At 37.7% G+C, this 25,284-nt stretch overlaps 1 protein-coding gene and 1 pseudogene across 8 annotated transcripts in view; one reads left to right on the forward strand and one right to left on the reverse strand.

Annotated features, from left to right (window-relative positions):
* The window catches only part of FERMT2 (FERM domain containing kindlin 2), a 65,070-nt gene extending 43,184 nt beyond the window's left edge, over window positions 1–21,886 (forward strand). Inside the window, exons 5-18 of one of the 8 annotated variants that reach the window (XM_070419490.1) lie at window positions 2,752–2,784; window positions 3,089–3,314; window positions 3,426–3,528; window positions 4,947–5,054; window positions 8,548–8,682; window positions 9,366–9,415; window positions 10,841–10,965; window positions 15,092–15,198; window positions 15,304–15,525; window positions 17,961–17,993; window positions 18,504–18,524; window positions 19,073–19,197; window positions 19,493–19,634; window positions 20,614–21,886. In XM_070419490.1, coding sequence (XP_070275591.1) covers window positions 2,752–2,784; window positions 3,089–3,314; window positions 3,426–3,528; window positions 4,947–5,054; window positions 8,548–8,682; window positions 9,366–9,415; window positions 10,841–10,965; window positions 15,092–15,198; window positions 15,304–15,525; window positions 17,961–17,993; window positions 18,504–18,524; window positions 19,073–19,197; window positions 19,493–19,634; window positions 20,614–20,787 — 1,604 coding nt within the window. In that variant the 3' untranslated portion in view covers window positions 20,788–21,886. The remainder of the gene's footprint in view (window positions 1–2,751; window positions 2,785–3,088; window positions 3,315–3,425; window positions 3,529–4,946; window positions 5,055–8,547; window positions 8,683–9,365; window positions 9,416–10,840; window positions 10,966–15,091; window positions 15,199–15,303; window positions 15,526–17,960; window positions 17,994–18,503; window positions 18,525–19,072; window positions 19,198–19,492; window positions 19,635–20,613) is intronic. The other 7 variants (XM_070419494.1, XM_070419505.1, XM_070419500.1 and 4 more) reach the window with 7 other exon arrangements.
* On the reverse strand, window positions 15,748–15,845 carry LOC139000279 (U6 spliceosomal RNA; annotated as a pseudogene).
* Window positions 21,887–25,284: the final 3,398 nt, after the last annotated feature.

Consider the following 25,284-nt stretch of genomic DNA (forward strand, 5'->3'; position numbering starts at 1 on the left):
ATAAGTTAAGAGGCAGATTCTCCTATGTTAACATATAGCATTACTCTCAGGAGCTAATAGGTTAAGGTAGCCTGAGACTGTAGTGCTCATTGAATTCTTTATTTCTTCTCATAGTGTTAAGTTATCTTTCAATGCAATTCAGCAAACTCACGTTTTGTTGCTAAGATATTTCTCCATCTAAGTTTGTATTCGTTTTTTGTTTCAGATATGTTTTAAATGGGGCAATCAGGAGTAGAAGCTAGTTGGGGTTGTCACTGAACTGAGACTTAAAAGGAGTTTAAAGTGCACATACCCTCTGACCTAGCAGTGCTGCTGGAATTGGGAAATAAGCACAAAAATGTGTATTAGAAACCTTTTTTTGCAACAGCAGTGGTCACATCAGTAACAAAACACTAAACAAATAAATGCACACTATTGGGTATGGCTTAAATAAGTTACAGTTCCCTGGAGGCAGTGTTTATAGCTGCAGACTGGCCGATTTATAGCCTGGCTCAGCAACTTAATAGTTCTTGACATTGGACAAGTTGTTTAACCTCTTTGTGCCTCCATTTGTTCCTCTGAAATGAGAATAATAAGGTTGTTGAGAACAATAATTGAGTTATTATCATAGCGTGCCTAACAAAAATAAGAATAAATAGGAACAATGAAGTGATCAAATGTGAAGTGTACAAAGAATACGAAATTGAGAGGAAAGAGATTTGAGTAAGAGGCTGATTCTAATAAATGTGTGATTTAGGGGAATGTATTTTCTGCTTGAGAAACTTCATAAAGAAAATGATCAGTTCTAACTTTGCTCAAGTGCCCTTGTAGTTTAAGGTTTTAGTTTTTAAAGCTATGAATAATATCCCAGTGTTCTTTTAAAGGCTAAAAAGGAGAGTTCACAGCTTATTTTGTTGCTTATCTAAGTTTAACAATGTTCAGATTCTATAAGTAGCTTTGGTACTAACATTGGAAAAGCACATATTAGGGACACCAAGTCAGGTATCTTGTAGCTAGCAAGAGCGTTTTTTGTTTTTTCTTCTTTTTTTTATTGTGTTCTCTTCCTGGAGTAGGCCATGACAACTGCAAAAGTCTCTAGCATCGCCACCACTTTTTCATAGGTAATCGTTTTTATCATTGTGTGGCGTGGGAGTTAGGAAAAGAGAGAGATTCCTAAGCATATTCCTAAATCAGGTAAAGGAAGCAGCCACCATCCTCTTTCCAGTATCCATTAATAGTGTGATACCCATTTTATTTTTTAATAGTACGACTACAGTCAAAATGTAATTAACAGAGTTGGGACTTGGGAGAAGAGGTGCTATCAGTTGACCAATTCAACAAATTATTAGTTATGTACAGTGGGGCCTTGACTTACGAGTTTAATTCGTTCTGTGATGGAGCTCGTAACTCAAATTACTCATATGTCAAATCAAAAAGTGAACGAGTGAGACACGTGATGCTGGGCTGATGTTGTGGCGTTCACTGTGACATTTGCTGCGCCAACTAGTGGTGGGGTATCTGAAGCTGGCTCGTAACCCGAATTTTAGCTCGCAACTCAAAGCGAAAAATCGGCCGAGAGACAGCTCATATCTCGAAAAACTCGTTAGGACACTCGTAAGTCAAGGCCCCACTGTAGCTATACACCTAGCTCTTTAATACCAAGGAATCAGAAGGTAAAAGAGACAATATCCCTTCAGGGTTTTTCATGTAAAATGTACCTTTGTTAGCCTCTTTCTAGGGCAAAATTTTATCAACCCTTTTACTTTTTTTATTTCTTTCTTTTTTTTTTCTTTTAATTTTTTATTGATTAAGTTATTACATATGTGTTCTTATCCCCACATTACCCCCCACTCCCCCACTTTTTTATTTAGTTTTTTTGTTACTTCTCACTCGATGTTTTTTCCATTGAATTTTAGAGAGAGTAGAAGGGAGGGAGGAGAGAGAGAGAGAAACACCATGTGAGAGAGACACATCGATTAGTTGCCTCCCACATACACCCTGACCAGGGCCAGGGATGGAACCTGCAACCCAGGAACGTGGCTTTGACTGGGAATCAAACCCAAGACCCTTCCATGCTCAGGCTGATTGATGTTCTAACCACGAGCCACACCGGCCAGGGTTACCCCTTGACTTTTAATATTTTGTTTGTAGCCGAACCGGTTTGGCTCAGTGGATAGAGCATCGGCCTGCGGACTGAAGGGTCCCAGGTTCAATTCCGGTCAAGGGCATGTACCTTGGTTGCGGGCGCATCCCCGGTAGGGGGGCGTGCAGGAGGCAGCTGATCGATCCTTCTCTCTCATCAATGTTTCTAACTCTCTATCCCTCTCCCTTCCTATCTGTGAAAAACCAATAAAATATATATTTAAAAAAAATATTTTGTTTGTAAATCTGCTGGAACCGGTTTAGCTCTTTACTGGGAAAACATTAACATACAATTATTTATATGAATTAATTCACTTACATTGAGCTGTCTTAAAACAGGGTATGGATTTCAAAGGGTGATAAACATGGACATGTTTGTTACTAGACACTTGACCAGAGCACAGTTTCATGTTTTTGAATTGGGCAAAAAACTTACTGTACTTAGGTTTTATCTTCTAAGGTTCTTTACTCTCAAATCCACTTGAAATCTGTACTTCAGGTTTTGATTCGCAGCTAGGAAAAATCTGTTTTTTCTTTTTCCCATTTCCTTTTCATTTTCATTCTTTTGTTTCTGTCTTCTATTGTTGCCTTTCCTTTACCTTCTGAATTCCTTTCTTTCCTTTCCTATAGGCACTGATGTTCTTTACATTGGCCCTCTGAAAGGTGAGCCTTGCCACAATTAAAAACAGAAAACACGTTGGTCTGCTTTAGCTATATCTTTAACTTGCCTTCTAATTCTCTTGAACTGATTTCCCCCCCCAGAATTTCCCTCAACTTAATTAATTATATTCATTTGGCCTTGATATTATATGATCTAATGTTACACAAGTAGAGTGTTAAAGTTAATTTTACATGTTTTCAAGACAGGTAAAGTAATGTACTAAGCTTTCTTACCATTATAGCATGTGTTATTGAAAACTAAGATCCTGTACTTCCTACTTACGACCTTTTTCATGTTGTTTATTAGGAAGTATATATTCAAGCCCCGGACTTTATAGTAAAACAATGACCCCCACTTACGATGCTCACGATGGAAGCCCCTTGTCACCGACATCTGCGTGGTTTGGTGACAGTGCTTTGTCAGAAGGCAACCCTGGCATACTTGCTGTCAGTCAGCCAGTCACATCACCAGAAATCTTGGCAAAAATGTTCAAGCCTCAAGCTCTTCTTGACAAAGCAAAAATCAACCAAGGGTAAGTTTTAAAATATACATATGATTGAAGAATTTCTTTATCCAATTAGAGGGAGAAATGGTTTACTGAAAAGTGTCTTGCTTTGTTCCGCTGCCCTTGTTAACTGTCCAGGTGGCTTGATTCCTCGAGATCTCTCATGGAACAGGATGTGAAGGAAAATGAGGCCTTGCTACTCCGATTCAAGTATTACAGCTTTTTTGATTTGAATCCAAAGGTACCAAGGGTTTAGAGGAATTTCTTTTTCCTTTTTGTTTTATTCATTTGGATGCTTGTTTTTTGGAAGTTGGTGGGATAAGGGAATGTTTGTAAATAGCAGATCTTGAATTGTGAAAACCCAAAGGATTAGACAAAGGCATCTGTATTTTAAATAAATGTATTGTTTTAGTAGGTTGAAAGTATAAGTAAATTTTTTTAAGATAATTGAATTTTTGGTTGATTTGTATTTTAAGGGCACTAATTTAGTAAAAAAAACAGAATTGGTAAAGTTTGTTTTTGGATTTTTTTTACATAGCTCTCTTAAAGTGCACTTTAGATAAAAGAAACATTTCTGAAAGATAACCTTTTCAATTACTTTGATTTCTAATTATATACTCAAAGATGATGCTTAAAAAAAATTGTTCTTTAAGTCTGTGTGTCTTTCTGTCTTATAACCAAACATTGTACTATAGCTACTGAAGTACTTTGTTTTCCTGATAAGATTTAAATTTACCATGAAAATATGGAGTATTTTACCCCAGAAAAGACATGGCACAGAGATTTGGGTCTTTTGTTTCCCTATCATCCGGGGCAGGGGGTCTCTTGCCTGCCTTCTCATCCTTTTCATGCCTAGATTATAAGTCTAGATTTTAATGTATATTGTTATCATTTTTATTAAGTGCTTAAATAATCCATTCTATAACAGTAAAAAATATAGAACTATAAAAAATCTTTGTAGTCCCTTTTCAGGGCATAACATACCTAATTTTAGTAAAATCAAAATTTTGGAGACATTACGTACATTTGCTGGAGGCAGGAAAGGGATTATGTATTTTGTTAACATTCTAAGATTGTATCAATACATTACTATTAATTTTTATTAACTAAATAGAATTCAATAACGTAGGTAAATCTTTTCTACAAGTCTATATATGTACCCTCTATTTTGGATTTTAAAATAATAACTGTTTCCAAGGACCCGCCATTTTGTCTGGTTATGCTCTTCCACAGTGAGCAAGATGTTCCTGAAATAATTAAGTTACTCTCTGATATTTTAGTATGTCAAGTTGCAATAATAATACGGAAGAGCAATCAATTCTTACCTTTAATGTCTTCAAGTTAGATTTTGTTAAGGAATGTAATATCTAATGGTTATTTCCCTGGAAAATACCATACAGAGTCTATTTTTAATATTGAATAATAATCTTTTGACATATTTCATTGCCATTTTTAATGCAAAATTAGATGCAGATATATACTCTAATCCTATAGGTATATTTCTTTCTAATTATTGCATATTTGATAGTGAATAAAATCCCAGAAAAGAAAATACATTAAGTTTTTCTTGTAAAGCTTTAAAGTGAATATTCCGAGTTTTCAAACTTTTGAATGTTAAAAGTGATATATTATAAAAGAATTGTGTCTCTTTTGCTGCAGTACGATGCAATCAGAATCAATCAGCTTTATGAGCAGGCCAAATGGGCTATTCTCCTAGAAGAAATTGAGTGCACAGAAGAAGAAATGATGATGTTTGCAGCTTTGCAGGTAGTGAAGAATATTGGTGAATGGGACATTTGTGGGGGAAAGGATCGACAATTACTTTTAAATAGTCAAGTGGCATATTAATCCAGTAGCATTTTAATAGTGTTTACTTTTTACTATGTAGAAAGTGAATAGACTCTTAGGAAGGCAAAATAAATATATGAATTTTGTTTAATATTTAATTCAATATAAGAGTTTAGTGGTATACTTAATAGTTACTTTTCTTCATCCTGTAGGAGAACAGTTATCTTCCAACACCCCAGATGTATGTTAACTATCCAGTTTTCCTTTGGGGAAAAACGTCAGATTTTTATAGTAAAAGTCAGATTTCTGAAAGCTTATTTGCGTAAATTCATAAACAGTTGGAGATAATATTTATAAAGTGGGCTATGGTAGAAATACCTTTTAAGAAGATAAAAATTTAAAAACTAGTGAAACTAAACATAAATTATCAGTAAGTATATAGAGTCATAATCCTTAAAGAGTAAATATAAATAGGCAGATTAAACCAGTATTTTTCTGAATGTAGTTCTTGCACACCGCCTGCTTCATAATTACAGTAGGGTTTATTTAAAAAAATGTCCACTTCATCACTGCAACTCCCTTTGATAAAATAACTTTAGTATGGCATCCAAAAATCAGCATTCATAGAGGCACTGAGGTCAGATTAACCACTAGATTAATCTTTCTTATATTTCTGGTACCTGAGTAAGGCTTCAGTAAATGTTGTTAGGTATGGTGGAATTCTGGTTTCACCTGAAGTACTGATTAATGCAATAAACAAAATTGTATTCCGTTATGAAAAGTTTTCACTATGATTTTTCCCCTTAGAATATAAAAATGCTCTCAATGTCCCAAATGCTTCTATGCACTTAGAAAAGTTTTCTAGTGAAGACCCAAAAATTGCCCGTTAGAGAGGAAGATCAGATAATTTCTTCTTAGTTTACATGATGAAAGAAGACAATGGAAATGAAGCCCAGAAAAGGAAAATCTGTGATGACGGATGAATTAGTTTAATCAGATATTTTCTAGAGAGTAGTTAAGACTTTTCTGTTGTGCCTTTGGATGTGATTCAGACTGTCTGAAGAATTTCTTGAATTAAATTCTGGAGCAATTTTATTTTGAAAGTCCCTCACTTGGTATGACTGTCTACCTATATCTTTCTCGCTTAGAATGTGGGCTTGTAATTTTTTAGTGAGGATTTTGTCAAAGACAGAATAATAATACATGTGAAATATATGGGGAAACCCACAGATTTTTTTTTTTTGTCGTATTTCCTTTTTGTCTTTTTATTGTAAAAACTAGAGGCCCAGTGCATGAATTCGTGCACAGGTGGGGTCCCTCGGCCTGGCCGGCGATTGGGGCATCTCACCCAGTCCCCAATCGGGGTCAGCCTGGGGGCGGGGAGGGGGCGGTGGGAGGTTGGCTGGCCCGCCCCATTGGGGCCAATCAGGGCCTGTGGGGGAGGGGCCACGGGAGGTTGGCTGTGGGAGTGCACTGACCACCAGAGGGCAGCTCCTGCATTGAGCGTCTGCCCCCCTGGTGGTCATTGTGCATCATAGCAACGGGTCATTTGGTCACTTAGGCTTTTATATATATAGATAATGCATTCTTTTTTAAAAGCCAACATTTATAGTGTTTAGCATATAGTAGGTGCTCAAAAAGTATTTGTTGAATGAGTATTCCTAGACATATTGTCACAGAAGTGGGATTATTCTGCAGCTTCCCCAAGCCAGTGTACAGGCGATATTCCATTTTAGTGTACTAAAAAACACTAAATCAGAAACCGTAGATTTTAATTCATGGAAACTGAATGTCCCAAAGCACAGCTCTCCTGGGCCATTTTAGAATCTAGATTTAATGAGAGAATTTAATATTACAAATCCTTGAGTTGTTAGATGCCTTCCCAGAGACTGACCTGAAGGCTCGAGATAGCCATCCAGTATCAGAAGGGGGAAACTTTGAAAGTATGGCAGAGAGGCCTACTGTTTTTTATTTCATACGTAGCCTACATTCTGAACGATTCTGTCTTTGGGGTTTCTGGTTCCTTGTGGTGTAAAATTTACAGTAGTAAAAACAAAAAGTAATTCAAGTAAGAAGCTGTGGATAAAAAATGCAGTAGTTAATAACACTAGTTTTTTAAAAAAAAAAAACACTGGTATTTAGAGAGAAGAAGGGAGAGAAACATCAATTAGCTGCCTCCCACACACTCCCCGACCAGCGATCAAACCTGCAACCTTTTGATGTTCCAACCAACTGCACCACCCGTTCAGGGCACCACTTTGTTTTTAAAGCATTTAATCGAAGAACTTTTGCATCAGAATCCCTAAGGCACTTAAGAAAACTGCAGATTCCAGCTGAACCCCAGATTGGCTGATTCAGAATCTCTGGGAGTAAAGCAAAGAATCTACATTTTTAACCAGCTCTCCACATGATTCCTAACATATTCTGACGTTTGAGGCCACTGCCTGTGAGAGCCTCAGCCTACCTTATTCTCCAGGATTTGTGAACTTGAAAGTTCCTGCCACTGTAAGGATCTCATTTCAGCACAACTGAAGGCATAACCACAGACTTTTCATTACTGAGTCACTAAATCTTAAAATACAGAGGGACATTGATAATTGGCCTCAGATTCATTCATTAAATGTTCCCACGAATAGATTATATTCTGTGAATATACTTCAGGCATTTGGAGTGCTGCCTAGGGCTTTGAGAGGCAGCTGATTAAGGGGTTTAAGGTTCTGTTTACTTTTGTATAAAATCTCTGTAAGGTTTAACATCAGAATGTAATCGATAAGTAATAGTTGTTCTAAGTCACTCACCTAAGTGTATTTAAAATCATGACTAGCAAATTCTATACCCAAAGATTTTACTATTTACATAAAGGATTGTTATCACTACTTGTGTATATGTCAGTATTTATGTGTGGTAAACATTGTCTTATCATTCTTATGTAACAATATAAACAACATCTCCCTCTGGGTGTATTTTCAGCATTGAATTAAGGAAGGGGGAAAGTGCAGCTTTAGCTTTCAATATGATTGTGATAACTAACTTTCCCTCTCTGGGTAATAGTGTGATTATAAGGTAATCAATGTTATTTCTACAAATGGCCTATTGCATATTCTGTTCATTCAGTATTTATTGGTTCCAGGCCCTGTTCAGGAAATAAATAGTGCAGTAGGGGGAAAAAAGTAAAAAATCTCTGCTGTGTAGGGCTTAGTGAAGGGTGTGTTAACACTCTAAGGCCTAGGCCTCCCGTGAATTTATTTGAGTATGCTCAAACACCCTATTCTTTTGGATAAATATTAGGAGACTCAGGACATTGATTTCGGGTGCCATGCCCTTTATGTTCCTATCATTCTAGTTCCTGTGTACTTTTATCTTTTCAAATTAGGTGATGAAAAGCATTCACTATAGATGTAGATAAATAATCGAATTTTCAAGTTTTACATTTAGAACAATCATTTAAATAAAATGTCATTTCTGGTTTCAGTATCATATCAATAAGCTGTCAATCATGACATCAGAGAATCATTTGAACAACAGTGACAAAGAAGTTGATGAAGTCGATGCTGCCCTTTCAGACCTGGAGATTACTTTGGAAGGGGGTAAAACATCAACAATTTTGGTAGGGTGAATCTTTTAACCTACTAGTGTACTTTGGATGATGCTTACCTTTTTGTCAGTTTAACTTCTCATGAAGTATTTGGGGGAGGTAGAGAAATATTTAATGCTTTAGAGAGTTTAGACATCAATTTTTCAGAAACTTTTAAAATTAATATTGTGCCTCCAATAAAGATACAGATCTTCTGATACTCTCCACATTCTCTTACAAGTAGTAGTAGAACATTTCTGCAGAGGAGAAGTTAATTTCAAGTCATGGATAAATCCATTTAGTGCCCTCCAAATTTGAAATATTACAAAAAGAAGAGGAAATTTTTCAAATGTTAAGTTTGGTTTTATGGCTTTAAAGCTTAGGAATTAGTTATATAAGAAACACTTATCTTGGGCTGTTAGGATTTATAAAATTTCCATGATGCAGACACAAACAGTTTTAGCTGCATGAGAATCAACAATGCATTCTTGTGGGTTATATAAATTGCCATTTGATCATATTTTATTAGCTTTTTATGACATTTAAAAATGCCTTTGTACTATATGACCATATAATACAATTGTATCTTTAACATCATTGTAATCTGTATTTTAAGTAATTTGTTTGTTAAGTAAGCTGATTCTTGTTATCAGATACCAAATATTAGAGTTTCTCATTTGAAGAAAAATAAGAAAATGATTAAATTCTTTCCCTAGGGTGACATTACTTCAATTCCTGAACTTGCTGACTACATTAAAGTTTTCAAGTAAGTACGCAAAACGGAGGGATTCCACATACTAATGAATGATAAATGTCAGTTTTATAGTTATATTCACATTACTGAAATTTATGTTTGGCCTGTAAATTTGTAAAAGGACTTACCAAATAGAACACTGCATTATAATGAGGAGAACTAACCATTTTTATCAACTTAAAATCACAATATTCATTAAGTTGTTTTCTTAAGGCAAAAAAATAAAAAGACTATAATCTAGGTTGCATCATGTAGATTGTGAAATGTACAGTGATATATAGTATAAAGCAACTTGTCTAGGCAAAAGCATAGTATATATTGAACTGTTACTGCCAGTTATTTCCTTGAGCTCTAGATTCTGTTGAATTCTATTTCATTTTTTCATGAAACATTTTATAATTAAGGTTTCAGTGTATGTTATCTAATCTAGACTTCTATTTTTTTTTTAATATATTTTTATTGATTTCAGAGAGGAGAGGAGAGAGAGAGAGTTTAACTTTGGGTCTCAACCAGTATCAACAATGAGAGAAAATCATTGATCAGCTGCCTCCTGCACACACCACACTGAGATCGAGCCCACAACCCAGGCATATGGCCTGACCAGGAATCAAACCATGATCTCCTGGTTCATAGGTCGATGCTCAACCACTGAGCCATGCTGGCTGGGCATGTTAGACTTTTAAACAATCTAGACATATTCCACAGAATCATGAGGGCTAGGCATTAACGCAGAGGAAAGGAGAGGTGTGGAATATAATAAATACAATATCATGGAATAAAACATTTGCTGTAGCTAAATATAAAACACCTCAACATACATAACATTTCTGAAATAAGGGTATGATTTCAGATGCTGCTGCCTCTCCCCCGCCTTCTTTGCCATTTATACACCTTTTTCATCTACCTGTACCTTTCTTTATCTGCTCTCCTCCTGACTGCCTGTCTTGGTTATATTTGACATGGGAGTGGCAAGTTAAAGTCACCATTGAGCTACAGCCCTGAGAGACACAAGCACTTGCCTCACTTAGTCATGCGAGGTAGGCTCGCTCCTTCAGAGGCTCCAAGCAGCCCTGCAGACACCGTGACCCTGTGGGTACTTACAGGACCTAGAATATTTCCAATTCCTGACATTTACTTCACCTTTCTTTTCCCATCCTTCCCATGTGACCTGCTCGTGATACAGGTGGCTACAACTACAGGAGTGCTAGAGTGTTGGCCCTGCTGTCTTTCTCCTCTGCCCACTCACTATTTGTGAGGTCTTCCTGTGGAGACGAATTGGTAGGGAAGGGGCCAATCAGGAACAGCGGGATTGAACGGAACACACTGGCTGAGGGGAACTGACTCAGCAGATGTAAAAATCTGGCCTTGGTGCTAAAACAAAGCATTGATAACATTATTTCAAAAGTGGTTTTTCTCTTCGTTCTATTTGACACACAGGCCAAAAAAGCTGACCCTAAAAGGTTATAAGCAGTATTGGTGCACCTTTAAAGATACATCTATTTCTTGCTACAAGAGCAAAGAAGAAGCCAGTGGCACACCCGCTCATCAGATGAACCTCAGAGGTAAGCCTTGGGATGACCACTGCTGGTGGTAGAATATCCATTAGCTAATATTCACTACCCTACACTTTGCTGGGAGGAAAAGTTTTTCCGCAGTTTCTGCGCTCCTTTCGTACTTTTATCTATATATTTAACTTAGTTATCATCTTAGACTGTTTCTGTTGTTTCTTCACATTGCTCCTTCTTCACCTCTCACCTGATTGGAGCTCGGGTTCAGGTGGAAGGAGAATTTTCACTCCGGGTTCACCGGCTGCTTCTACAGCTGGAGGACACCTGCTTGCCTCGTGCTGTGACTTCTCTGTAGGGCCTCCTGCTAGTCTCGTAGATTCTTGATGAGCTTCTCTTACTTGTGATGTTGTTCGCTAAAGCCACCCGACTCACTTCCAGTTCAGATACCACTTCCTCTAGGAAGCCATACCCCTGAGAACCACTGAGATAAACCCGCCGTAAGTTGAAAATGCATTTATACACCTAATCTACTGAACATCATAGCTTAGCCTAGCCCACCTTAAACATGCTCAGAACACAGTACATACTCCCCCCAAGAAACAAACAAACAAACAAACAAACAAAAAAACCACTGGTAACATAGTATACTGCAGCCAATCGGTGGTTTACGCTGGTGATCATATGACAGGGAGCTGCAGCGCTGCCCAGCATCGTGACAGAGTATCATTCTGATTATTCTGCATATCGCTAGCCCAGCAAAAATCAAAATTCCAAATTTGAAGTACAGTTTCTACTGAGTGCATATTGCTTTCACACTATCGTAAAATCAAGAAATCATTTTAAGTGGAGCCATTGTAAGTCGGGGACCGTCGGTACACCCATGGCACCGGCATGCTTGGTAAAGGAGGCAGTAGATTAGCTCCTCACTGCTCCATAATCTTTACAACAAAGACTAGAAAACTAACGTACATTTTCCAGACTCATTTCTGGATTCTAAACAGATGCATTCGCATGAGCCTTGAGTTCCCAGCCAAGTAAAGGATTGAGAGGCAGAGCTCAGGAAGGAGTGGGGAGCTGCAGGCGTTGGACCAGTGCTGCTCAGCTCCTAGCTCCAGGTTCCCGGCTCCTCGATTGCAGTGCAGCTGCACTCCTCTGGGAGGCCAGCTCTGAAGTGGTGTCAGGGAGGTGGTTATTCCTATCAGCCCACCCCAGACTCTTTGGGTTGCATTTTACATGTACATTTATTATACGTAAAGCAACCTGGACAAAAGCACCAAAGAAAAAGGTCCCCTAATTCATTTCACAAAAATGATTCCCAAAATAATTTTACTTATCACTTAAAATACAGATGTGTTTTTCCTGATCTTTTTTTAGTACGCTGAATGTTAGGGTATTTTTAGAATATTTTAACATAATTTCCAAATCTCTATCTGTATTTGCCCAGTAGATACCTGAACTGTTGTTTTATAGTTATATGCATTGCAAAAAAAAAAAAAAAAAAGTAGAAAACCTCTGGCTTGGGGAGCAGACTGCTATGCCCAGTGTTGGGATTCTGTAAATTTTTCTAAAACTTCTCATCGGTCTCACTGCCTTTCTGTCTCAGTCACATGAGTTTAACTTTGGGTCTCAACCAGTGTTTGTTACTCAGAATCCATTTTAGCTTTCTTCTTGCTCACCTCCTGGCTGCCCAGAATCAGCTCAGATAATCCACTCCTGAATCAGAGAGTAGCTCTGTCTTCTGGCCTCTGTCCTTTCTGTCCTTGTTATACCCTCAGCCTTCTCCCTGAAAGACTGCAAAGTCAAGTCCTGGTGGTGTCTCCTCCCACCTCTCCCAAGTCCTCCCAAAGGGGCACTTTTCCGGTACCTCATGCTGAGAAGATAACACTAGAGAATCTAATGGCCCAGGCTCTGCCCTGCCACCAAGCCCAGTGGTTTTGGAAAAAATAACCTATGTGGACCTCAGTATCTCCCTCTGAGAAGTGAATCTGTTGGACTAGATGCTCTCAGGTCCCTGAGAGATATAAATGCAAAACTCTAAAAACTTCAGTTTAGCCCGGTTGGCATGGCTCAGTGGTTGAGCATCAACCTATGAACCAGGAGGTCATGGTTCAATTCCCAGTCAGGGCACATGCCCAGGTTGTGGGCTCGATCCCCAGTGTGGGCATGCAGGAGGCAGCCGATCTATGATTTTTTTTTCTCATCATTGATGTTTCTATTTCTCCCTTCCTTTCTGAAATCAATAAAAATGTATTAAAAAAATAAATACAGTTTAGCAAATATGAATTGAAACCCTGTGCCACAAACTGCTGGGTACTATTGAGACATGAGCAAGAACAAATAGTAGTCCCAGCCCTCAAGATGTCTAGAGCATGTTGGGAAGATAAACAATTACAATTGAGGCAATAACTAGTACTTTAAAAATTAAGTAACAGGTCAAAGCGGGTAAGGGTATTGTTTCGGTCAGTCTTCAGGACTGGTGGAGAGAATTAGGAAAAACTTCGTAGGGGAAATGCTGTTGGACTTAGGATCCAAAAGAGAAAACTGAGATCTGGGAGCTGGTAAAGAGCCTTCCAGGCAGAGACTGGTGTAAAAGTGCCTGGAGAAAAGCTGGGATGCAGAATGTAATCAGGAGATGGATACTTCCTAACAGCTGTTGAATCTGGTTCTGCTAACATGAGAGGAAAAGCAGGAGGAGCTGGCAAGAATTAGTGGATAAAAATGTTAGGGAGACTTTCTTAAACTGGCAGCAATGAAGTGCCACTGAAAAATTAACCTGAAGTGACAGCACCCATCATATTTATATTGGCTTCAGTTTAGAGGAGTAACTTCAGATAGTGCTAGTGATCCAAGTTAAGGCTATCAGTACGGATGGAGAAAGGGTACAAATTCGGTAGATACTGAGGAAGTTCAGTCCATAGACTAGGTGATTGACTTGGGGGGGGCTAGAAGGAAAGGACTTGCTTCTAGCTTGTGCAGTTAGGTGGATAGGGTGTTACTGAGATTGGGAAGAAACAAGAGCTAAATTTGGGGAGAAAGATGAGTTTAATTTTGGGATATTTTAAATTTGAGGTACTTGCCCTGGCTGGTGTGGCTCAGTTGGTAGGAGCATTGTCCCATACACCGAAAGGTTGCAGGTTCGATTCTCAGTCAGTGCACACACACGGGTTGCGGGTTTGGTCCCCAGCTCATGTTAGGGCACGTGTAGGAAGCAGCTGATCGATGTTTCTCACGTTGATGTTTCTCCCTCTCTCTCTTCCCGTCTCTAAAAATCAATGAAAATGTCCTCAGATGAGGATTAAAAATAATAATAATTAAATCTGAGGTATTTGTGGGATATCTTTTTGGAGATAACCTGTAGGCCATTGGATCATGGAGAGATACATGCTGCAGATACTGCTATGGTAGCAGTTAGCATGAATGGTAAGTGTAGCCATTGGAATGACTGTCTAAAGTAGAAGAAGGCTAAGAACAGAACCTGCAGAAGACTCATTTTTAAGGGACAGTGCATATTAGAGGAAGAAAAGCTTGTAAAGGAAACAAAAAAAAGTGTAAGATTATAGAAATAATATACAGTAGAAGCTGATTCAAAAAAGACACAGTAACTCAGCATCAAATGCTACAGAAAAGATAAAGATTGTTAGCTTCCATAGGATTTAGCCACATGGAATGGTGGCCTTGATTAAGAACAGATTCATTTTTTTCCTAACCAAAACACAATTAAGTTAGAAAATAATTAAAGAACGACATTTTAAAATCCCTATACATTTAGAAACTTAGAAACCCCAAATAACTTAAGATTCAAAGAACTTAATGATATTAAAACAGCACATATCAAAACTTGTTGGCATGCAAGTTGTGTTTTTTGGTCATGTCTTTTCAATAGGACCCTTTCCTTCTCTTCTCAGTCAGGTTTTGTGGATTGTGAGGCCACAACCTCTGAGCCATTACCTCTCTGTATTAGATCTCTCTGATTCTGCTCTAAAAAATTAATTCCCTAATTTATAGATTCCACAACAGCAAAATTCTACATGATAAGATGATGCCATAAGATGAGGGATCCCTGTATTGGCTTGGGATTTCTTAAAAGTAAATTTAACTATTTTAATAATTAAATTTTTTTTTTTTTTTTTTTTTTTTTTTTTTTTTTTTTTTTTTTTTTTTTTTTTTTTTTTTTTTACAGGATGTGAGGTCACCCCAGATGTAAACATTTCAGGCCAAAAATTTAACATCAAACTCCTGATCCCAGTTGCGGAGGGCATGAATGAAATTTGGCTTCGTTGTGACAATGTGAGTTTTCCAGTTCCTTGGCGAATTAACCAGCCATCCTTATGTCTTATACTCAAAGGACCCATCCTGAGACCCAGCTTATACCTCGATATTCCTTTTCACCAGGAAAAGCAGTATGCCCACTGGATGGCAGCCTGCAGATTGGCCTCCAAGGGCAAGACCATGGCGGACAGTTCTTACAACCTGGAAGTTCAGAATATTCTTTCCTTCCTGAAGATGCAGCATTTAAACCCAGATCCTCAGTTAATCCCAGAGCAGATCACAACGGACATAAATCCTGAATGCTTGGTGTCCCCTCGCTACCTAAAAAAGTACAAGAACAAGCAGGTACTTGATTCATTTTATTCCATCTACCGTTTTCTGCTGGTTGATTTTACAGTTTTGTGCACATACTTTAAATTTAGTTTCTCCTCTTAAACAAAACTTTTTAGTCTTAATTGGAAGTCTAAATTTCATCAGGTGATTAGAATATAAAATTGGAAATAAATAGCTTTCAGTCAATTTAAATTGATAATTTAAAAAATACCTTTATCTTTTTCTAATTTTTTTTTAAATATGGAACGCTTCACGAATTTGCGTGTCATCCTTGCGCAGGGGCCGTGCTAATCTCTATCGTTCCAGTGTTAGTGTCTGTGCTGCCGAAGCAAGCAGTTACCTTTATCACTTAATATGACAGGTAATGAGGTAGGATAGTTGAGAGTATATTTATTCTAAACAACTTGAGGAAACCACTCTGTTAACAGGAATTAAATATGGTCTTAATGCTTTGTGTTCCTTAATTCATGCAGTTTATTCATTTCCCACCAAAAGCTATAGTGACTTTTTACTGTGGACATTGACTTTTCCAGCTTTGGAAGTAAATTTACAAGGTAGAGAAAAGTCTGCATTTAAACGTCATCTTTTCTTAACATTAACAGTCAAAACCTAACCAAGATTTGCATAAAATGGCAATATTTGGCAAATTTTCCTTGAAATTCACTGCTTTTGCTCACTTTGTTTAGAATTCCTTTCCTGGAAATTAATACTATAAAAGGATGGCTATTTAGGAAAATGGTTCTTTGGGAACAACATAAAAAGGTTTTTTGCAGGGGAATTTCACTTGGGATAACCCCAGTGTTCTCCACACCAAACATCCTGCCATAAAAGGAAAAGCTTCAGTTTGGAGGATGGGGGAGGGGAGTGAAGATCTTTAAAATAAATATTTTTATCTAGTATCATTTTGATCTTTAAGAAATAATTTGAAAACATTACTGAAAAGGCCCAGAACACTTAGTAGTTCTTAACTTTAAATATAATGCTTATCATATGAGTCTAATGACACGTAAGTAGAAATTTAAAATGTTCAGAAGTTTTAATCACCAAGTATTTCTTTAGGTTTCTGGGGTTGTGTAAGCTACATGGAAATTGTTTATCCCACAGTCCTACGATGTGGGAGTAGTAAGGAATGGAGGAAATGCTGCCCTGGGGAGCTTTGTGGAATGTAGATTGTAAATTAAAAGGCAAAGTGAATCAAATACTAATTTACTTACTTTTATTCTTAGTAATTTCATTTTAAGCTTATTTGCAAAGAAACTTGTTTCAGAAAGTAGATTCATTTGCCTTCAAAGGCAATGAATAAATTCAAATCTTAGCAATCATATTTTCACTATCAAGTATCAGGGGAAAGGATCTTAAAGTATGGTTATCAAAACAGCCAAATTTTGGTTAGGTATTATTTTCTTAGAAATTTTTTAATGATAGGTTTTCACTTTAAAATGTTCCCAACACTGGATGTTTGGGACTGGCAGGATGGCAGTATGTGTGTGGTCGTAGTTAAGGATCCTTCTAGCCTGTCTCCCACGTTGGCATCTTATCAAATGCACATTCTTTTTAAATATGTTTTTATTGATTTTTAAAGAGAGAGAATCAGCTATGAGAGAGAAACATCAGTTGGCTGCCTCCTACACACTCCCCACTGAAGATCAAGCCTGCAACCCAGGCACGTGCCCCGACTGGGAATCAAACCAGTGACCTCTTGGTTCATGGGTCTACACTCAACCACTGACCCACACCAGCTGGGCACACATTCTCTTTTAATCCTCCTTTCCCTAATAGACTTACATGTTGCTCCCAGAAGGGAGAGACCATGTATTGCCCGGACACCTGGTAAGTGCTGGTAGGCAGGAGTTTCATTACTATCACTTATCGGGGTCATTGGACAAAGTCCTCAGTAATTATTTAACCTGTATAACCCGGTGGCCTTTAGGAGTTAGTTAGGAAGGTGTGTAGGCCTGGGGTCATTCATCCTATCAGGGCTTAAGTGCATTGTTTTCCTTTGGGTCCATCAGTATAGCCGTTGTTATATACGGTATATATTTTTAATATATTTTTATTGATTTCAGAAAGGGAAGGAGGGAGAGATAGAAACATTGGTGATGAGAGAGAATCATTGATTGGCTGCCTCCTGCACGCCCCCCACTGGGGATTGAGCCTGCACATGGGGCATGTGCCGTGACCGGGAATCCAGCTGTGACTTCCTGGGTCATAGGTCGATGCTCAACCACTGAGCCATGCTGGTTGGGCTAGCCTTTGTTATATTTAAATCTACTTGAATTCTTCAAAGCTACATATTAATTAAACTTGCTATGGATATTTTCACATGAATATGACTCCCAGACTATTAACATGGCTTTATCCATGTTAATCCAAACTGCAATGGACTAATATGTTTATAGCGACCATTCCTAGTGTAGTGTATGGCATCTCTTTATTTTCCCTTCCAGGAAAAAGGATGCAAAAAACAGATGGTAATTGAGGTGTTTGTTTTTCTTGTGTAAATAAACAGTATGGGCACTACCTATGTTATGCCTTCAACTTATGTCTGAAAAGCGGTGCATGGATCACGTTATCTCACTCAAGCTGAGACAATATTGAAGGCTTTAAAATATTAATTTTGATTTTGCTACTAAAATAATTAGTTTTGCCCTAACCAGTAAGAACTGGTACATGATGGGGAAAAGGTATTTGCTCTTTTAATTTTCTCCCTCAACCTTCTCTACCCTTAATTTTAGTAACACTTAACAATCTAAAATAATGTGGAGCGTTTCTCAGTATTCTAAATGGAAATAATCACTGCTTCCTCATTCTCATTTTCCTGCTTGCATTTACTTTGCTTGGTTTCCACCTACAGTAATTTTTGCATGGTTTTTGGCTGGAATTTTGGTTTGCAGGTTATCGCAACTTTTTCTTTGCTTCATTGCCGTTTTTTCTGATTGCCTTTTTTTCTTTCTGCTTCCTTTTTCTTTTCCTCGCATTGCCATCTACAGCCAGGCTATATAAGAGACTTGGTAAGTTCTCCATGTTTACCAAAAAAAAGAATGAAAATATTAAAGCCTTAGCTACCATCTCCCCTCATGTATTAATTTCCTTCCATTCCTTGTGGGAGTAGCCTTCCCGAAGTGAGTATAATTTAAATTAAAATTGAACTTTTCTAATGATTCCTTTAGAAAAACTTTAAAATTATTATGGTAATAAATATTTCTGCTATAAACTTGTATTCTAGGTACTCATTCTGATCATATATCTTGATGCTAAATTTAAAACTTTAGTTATCAGACATGTGTGTCCTTGGAATGTGTCGAGTGGCAGTTTCGTATTCCTAATAGTACTTTTTGTTTCATGATATATGGAAACTGAAATTAAGAAGAAAGATATCAAGGTTTATTTTGAAAAGTCATTTTACTAAAATTCCCAAATGCAGGTTTCTAATTTCAACTCTTGCAACATAGGCTTTTGGGGTGGAACGCATAGTTTAGTTTTTCAGTCTTTGTCTTGAATCTGTCATGAAACAATACTGTCTACTGTTAAGGTGATGTTGATGTTCAATCATGTTTAGATAACAGCAAGAATTTTGGAGGCCCATCAGAATGTAGCTCAGATGAGTCTAATTGAAGCCAAGATGAGATTTATTCAAGCGTGGCAGTCCTTGCCGGAGTTCGGCATCACACACTTCATGGCAAGGTCAGTGGTTCTCAGAGCACCTACGGGTAAACCTCAGTCTGTGCCTTTTTACTTAATCTACTTCACGTAATTAAATGATACCTTTAAAGCCACTAACTGAGACCCATTAACCTATTTTACAGTAAAATTTAAAGATGTTGGAATATGTTTTCTAGACTTATAATTTTTACATTAAACATTCAAAGTGATTGCATTTCTGTTCTTAATTGTATAAGACTGGCACTATTTTTTAGAGCTAAAGTGCAAACACAGGCCAACATGTCCCTTCACCCCTAATATGTTTTTAATGCTATAGGTTCCAAGGGGGCAAAAAAGAAGACCTTATTGGAATTACATACAACAGACTGATCAGGATGGATGCCAGCACAGGAGACGCAATTAAAACCTGGCGTTTCAGTAACATGAAACAGTGGAATGTAAACTGGGAAATCAAAATGGTAAGCTGCAACAGTATTACTGGAAGACTGCTAAAAAATTAGTAAATGTAAGAGTAAAAAGCCCCATAAGTTCTGAGGATTATATGTACCTTTACTTCTTAAAGTATAAAACATGGTTAGGTATTCATTCCCCACTTAAACTTGCCTATTTCATAACTAGCTCATTTATTAAAATTCTAAGAACAGAATGATCTGCTTGGAATATTGGCTTATCTTGTTTAAGGTTGTCTTTCTATAATGGATAAATCCCTTTCACTCACAGTAGCAGCTACTCTTGAATGAATGCCTACGTTGTGCCGGGCATATTAGATATTTTACATTTGTACCCTATTTCTGAAGCTCAGCACAGCTTTTGAGGTAGATGGGTTATCCCTACTTTCCGAATGAGGGCATAACATGTAGAGACTAAGGGCTGTCATTGTCCACGATCACACACTCAGTAACAGAGTCAGGATTCAAGCAGATGGTGAGGCCGCTAAAACCGGGCACTTCTCCTACCATGTATCATGCTGCCCCAATGCACTGCTGTCATTTAAAATAAACAGAATCTTTTACTAATTAATCATTTGTTTTAAGATCACTGGCTTTGTTGCATCTATTCCTGTTACTTCATTAGAGTCTCATATTTCTGAAATATTTAAACATGATACCTAAAGGTTAAATATCTAAAGCAAATATTAAATTAAACACAGGAAGTAGGTTTTTCTCCCAGGACTTGAAGAGAGACAGTCTCATTAATCGAATCACCAGAGACCATTGGGAACTTAATGACCTAAACCCCTTGCCTTCCTTTTCAGAACATGAGTGGGAGAGAGGCTCGTAACCTTTACTTATGCTTTTGGACTTAAAGGCATTATTAGTTTAGGATTAAAAAAGAGTATTTGAGGATCAAGTATTTTATAATAGAGCAGACCTTCGCTGGGACCCCCACTCACCTGGAGTTTTGCTGGGACTTAACAGTTCTCTGTCTTTGTTCCAGGTCACTGTAGAGTTTGCAGATGAAGTCCGATTGTCCTTCATTTGTACTGAAGTAGATTGCAAAGTGGTTCATGAATTCATTGGTGGCTACATATTCCTCTCAACACGGGCAAAAGACCAAAATGAGAGTTTAGATGAAGAGATGTTCTACAAACTTACCAGTGGTTGGGTGTGAATTAAAGTACTGTGTAATGAAACTCCACGGCCATAACAATATTTAACTTTAAAAGCTGTTGTTTGTTATATGCTGCTTAATAAAGTAAGCTTGAAATTTATCATTTTATCATGAAAACTTTTTTGCCTTATCAGACCAGTTAATATGTGCACTAACAAGCACGACTATAACCTGCTCTCATGATACAGTATATGAACTTGAATATGGCACACATTCCTTAGGGCCAAGAATTGAAAACCAAAGTAGTGGGCAAGTCAGGAACGAAATGTCACTGGTGTAAGCTAGCCAAACTAAGAAACTCAAGCCATCTACCTTACAGCTATCCAGGGCTTAAACTATATGAAGTCTATTTATCATGTTTAATGCATGTGTTTTAATGTATGTTTAATTTGACCTAGTGTTCTTAAGATCATACTTCTGGTAGCCATTTGAACCCCCTGCCTCCCCCAATAAATCAGGCCTACAGAGGATGCCTGATATTTAATGTCATTGTTTAACCTTGAAGGAAAATGCTGTTAGTCTGTTACACTTGGTTTATTTGTTTTTGTCCTTGAACAAGCATGTATGTATATTGTCTTGTGTTTTTATTTTTACACCATATTGTATTACAACACTAGTATTCACCAGCATATTCACTGTCTGCCTAAAATATGCAACTTTTGCATTACAATATGAAGTAAAGGTCTATGAAGTATGCATTTTGTGTAACTAATGTACAAACACAAATTTTATAAAATTGTACAGTTTTTTTTTTAAAAAAAATTACTCACAACTAGCAAATGGCGTAGATATGTAGCATCTTTACATTAAGTGCTTTAAAAATATAATTAATGTGCAGTTTTAATATCTGCTAAATTAAGAATGACTTCAATATAATCATGATTTGCCACAATGTCCTTAACTCTGATGCCTGGACTGGCCATGTTCTGGTCTGTTGCGCTGTTACAGCCTGCATTGGTGCTAGTCAAAAAAATTCCTAGCTCACATGGCCCAAAAGGGTGCCAGGGAGGGGTGGATTACCAGTATTGTCCAATAACCCATGGTTTAAAGACTGTATAAATGCATTTTATTTTAAATAAAAGTAAAATCTTTTATTTAATGTTTCTTTATGTATTTCTTGTTTTCACGGTTTACATAGCATTTATTTTGTAGAAATGAACTTTTGCCTTTTGGAAATGCTTTGCCTACATCTTGTGTTATGAGAAACAGTTTGCTAGTATTCCAAAGTGTTACTAGATAGGATAGATTCTTCTTTAAATTGAGAATTTCTCACTTTTCCTACTATTTGAAAAAATGAGCTGCATAGTGTTTAAATGTTAGAAATGTAGTTGTAAACAAAAATACATGAATAGAATTATTGACTTGAGCAGAATTTGTTTTAAATAGCAAAATGACTCTTGGCTTTAAAAGATTCCCCATTTATTCATTTACTCCCTGTTACTGCTATCATTTCATCATTCAGATGCAAAACTTTAGTCCTGGACTTTCTCCTTTATCTGTTGTACTTAATCAGGCCAAGTCTTACTGATTTTCCCCTCAGGCAAACTTGTATCTTTCTCCTGTCATTCATCACCAGCACCGAAATGCAGGTCTTAGTCGTGTGCCTGCCAGGATGCTGCAGACTCTTAGAGCAAAGCTCTGATCACACTCTCCATGGCTCTTCTTCGTACTCCAAGGCCAGGTCATGACAGGCCTTGCCCCGGAATTTAAGAGCTACTTTCCATTAAAATAGTTTTAAGTAATATATTCCCTTTCCTTATCTTAAGTACAGGTCACCAATGTGTATAATCACTTGCTAAAGGCCCTAAGCTATATGTAGACTATGACAACCCAAGTCCTTTATAGTCCCAGCAGCTTCCCACAAGTGAGGACCGCCTCTGCTGATGTTTCCACCTCTGGTTTGCCCACTGCCCTCACTGCGAATTTGCGGTGAATTCAGCCCCAGCACAGCACCGGCTATATTTTAGCTCTGACTCCTGGTTGCCCAAAGCATAAATGCCAAGTCCTCAGTCAGGTGCTCAGAGGTCTCCCGTGGTCTGTTTCCCAGCTCTCGTTTTCATCCTTATCTCCCAACATCTTGCAGTCCGATCAAACTGGACAGATCACATTTTCCAGACACTCGCCCATCTCCATGTTATTTCCCAAGCCTTCCAGTCTCAACCTGTGCAATCTCATCTTCCTAGCATTTTAGAAAGAACTTGTGTTCTTTCTTCCATTAATACTTCCAATTTTCGGGGGAGGGGGTGAGCTGAAGAGGGTCAATGGGAGGAAAAAGGGGACATATGTAATACTTTCAACAATAAAGAATTATTTAATAAATAAAAAAATACTTCCAAGTTTCCTTGCAGCCAGAAATTTTCTCTTACCCCTCTGAGCTGCACTGAGTTTGGCCCTTTAGGAACTTAAGAGCAAGCATCCTTATTCAGATTGAGTCTATCCTATTGTCCCTATTAAATTATTAGTTCCTTTGGAAATCAAGGAATTATTACAACTTAGTATTTTTATAACCTCAGCACAGTTTTATACAGAGGAAATGAACATGTTTTCTGCACAGTAACTATGCATTATGAGTTTTGCTAAGTGCTTTCACATACATTACCTCTTCTAAAGAGTCATACAAGCTCATTTTATAGATGCGGCTCAGAGGCCATGTGACCTGTTTGAAGTCACACAGCTATAATTAGTGCCAAGCAGAGTTGGAAGTGAACCCAAATTTCTATCTCCCTATCCAGTACTGTTAAAAACAAACCCTTCATCCTCAAAAAATAAGAAAAAGAACTACCATATGGCCAAACATTTCCACTGCTGGGTGTTCATTTGAATAAATCTAAAACACTAATGCAAAAAGATATATGCACCCCTATGTTCACTGCATTATTATTATTAATTTTTAGAGAGAGGAAGGGAGAGAAACATCGGTCAGCTGCCTCTCATACGCACCCCAACTAGGGATGGAACCTGCAACCTGGATATGTGTCCTGACCTGGAAGTGAACCCACCACCTTTTGTGTACCAGACGACACTCCAACCTACTGAGCGACACTGGCCAGGGCCATTGCACTGTTATATACGACAGCCAAGATATGGAAGTAACCTAGGTGTCCATCAATAGATGAATAAATAAAGATATACATACATACAATGAAATATTAACCATAAAAAGAATGAAATCTTGGTATATGTGACAACATGGTTGGGGCTAAAGGTTATGCTAAGTGAAATAAGAGAAAGACTATATGATTTTGCTTATATGTGGAATTTAAAATACAAAACAGACAAACTCAGATACAGAGAATAAATTGATGGTCGCCAGAGAATTCCTCTCTAAAAATTAATAATAATGCAATGAACTGTGCTGTCAGATCAAGGGGATCACTTTGTAAAGTATATAAAAGTCTAATCACTATGCTATGCACCTAAAACTAAGATCGATGGGAGGGTGACCGGGTGGTGATGGAAAAGGTGAAGGGATTAAGAAGTACAAATTGTCAGTTATAAAATAGTCATGGCTCAGTGGTTAAGCATTTACCCATGAACCCAGTCAGAGCAAGCACATGCCCAGGGTTGCCGACTCGATTCCCAGTAGGGGGCATGCAGGAGCCAGGTGATAGATGATTCTCATCATTGATGTTTCTATCTCTCCCTCTCCTTTCCTCTCTGAAATCAATAAAAACATTAAAAAAAATAGACGGGGATATAAAGTATAGCAGAGGGAATGCAGTTATCCAATCATATACTAACTGTGCTGGCAGATCAAGGTGAACACTTCGTAAAGTATGTAAATGTCTAATCAATATGCTATGCACCTAAAACTAATATCAGTGGGGCAAGAGTAGGTTTACAGCTGTTCGTATGGAAAACAATACAATAATTAATAAATAGTAATACAAGAATAAACTGTTTTTTTGTACTTGCAACTGTAGCCTACTTTTGCCCACCCTGTAATATTGTATGTCAACTGTAATTGAAAAACAAATTTTAAAAATTGTTTTTTATTTTGTTTAAATTTTGAATGAATCCTGAGGAATCCTACTGTGGTGGTCTCTACAGAGGCAACATCAGTCCGTGGAAAGAGCACTGGCTGGGCCTCCAGGGACGCAGTGTCAGGATGCTGCTGCGTGTGACTCGGTGTCATGTGGACCGACCGACCTTCCCTGGCCTCTCTTTCGCTTAAATCAGCAGGCTAGACACCTGGAGGCCGCAGCGTAGTTAATCAGTAATCTTAACTTGCTACAAATTATTTTTTTGCACAACCTTGAACTTCAGAAGTCAGGGACCTAGAGACATTAACCGCTCCCCCCCCCCCCCCCCCCATTTTACTGAGGTATAACTGACAAAATTGTAAGGTTTAAAGTACATTTTGGTGATCTGATATATGTATATAGTATGAAAGGATTCCCACCATCTGCTTAACACAGCCATTACCATAGGCAGGGGTGGGGTACATCCAGCCGTGGACTGTATAGGCCTGAGAAATCATTTGGTCTGGCCCTGCCA

Source organism: Myotis yumanensis, unplaced genomic scaffold (genome assembly GCF_028538775.1).
Source record: "Myotis yumanensis isolate MYYU_CA2020_CCGP unplaced genomic scaffold, mMyoYum1.0.hap1 SCAF_1, whole genome shotgun sequence".
Lineage (NCBI taxonomy): Eukaryota > Metazoa > Chordata > Mammalia > Chiroptera > Vespertilionidae > Myotis > Myotis yumanensis.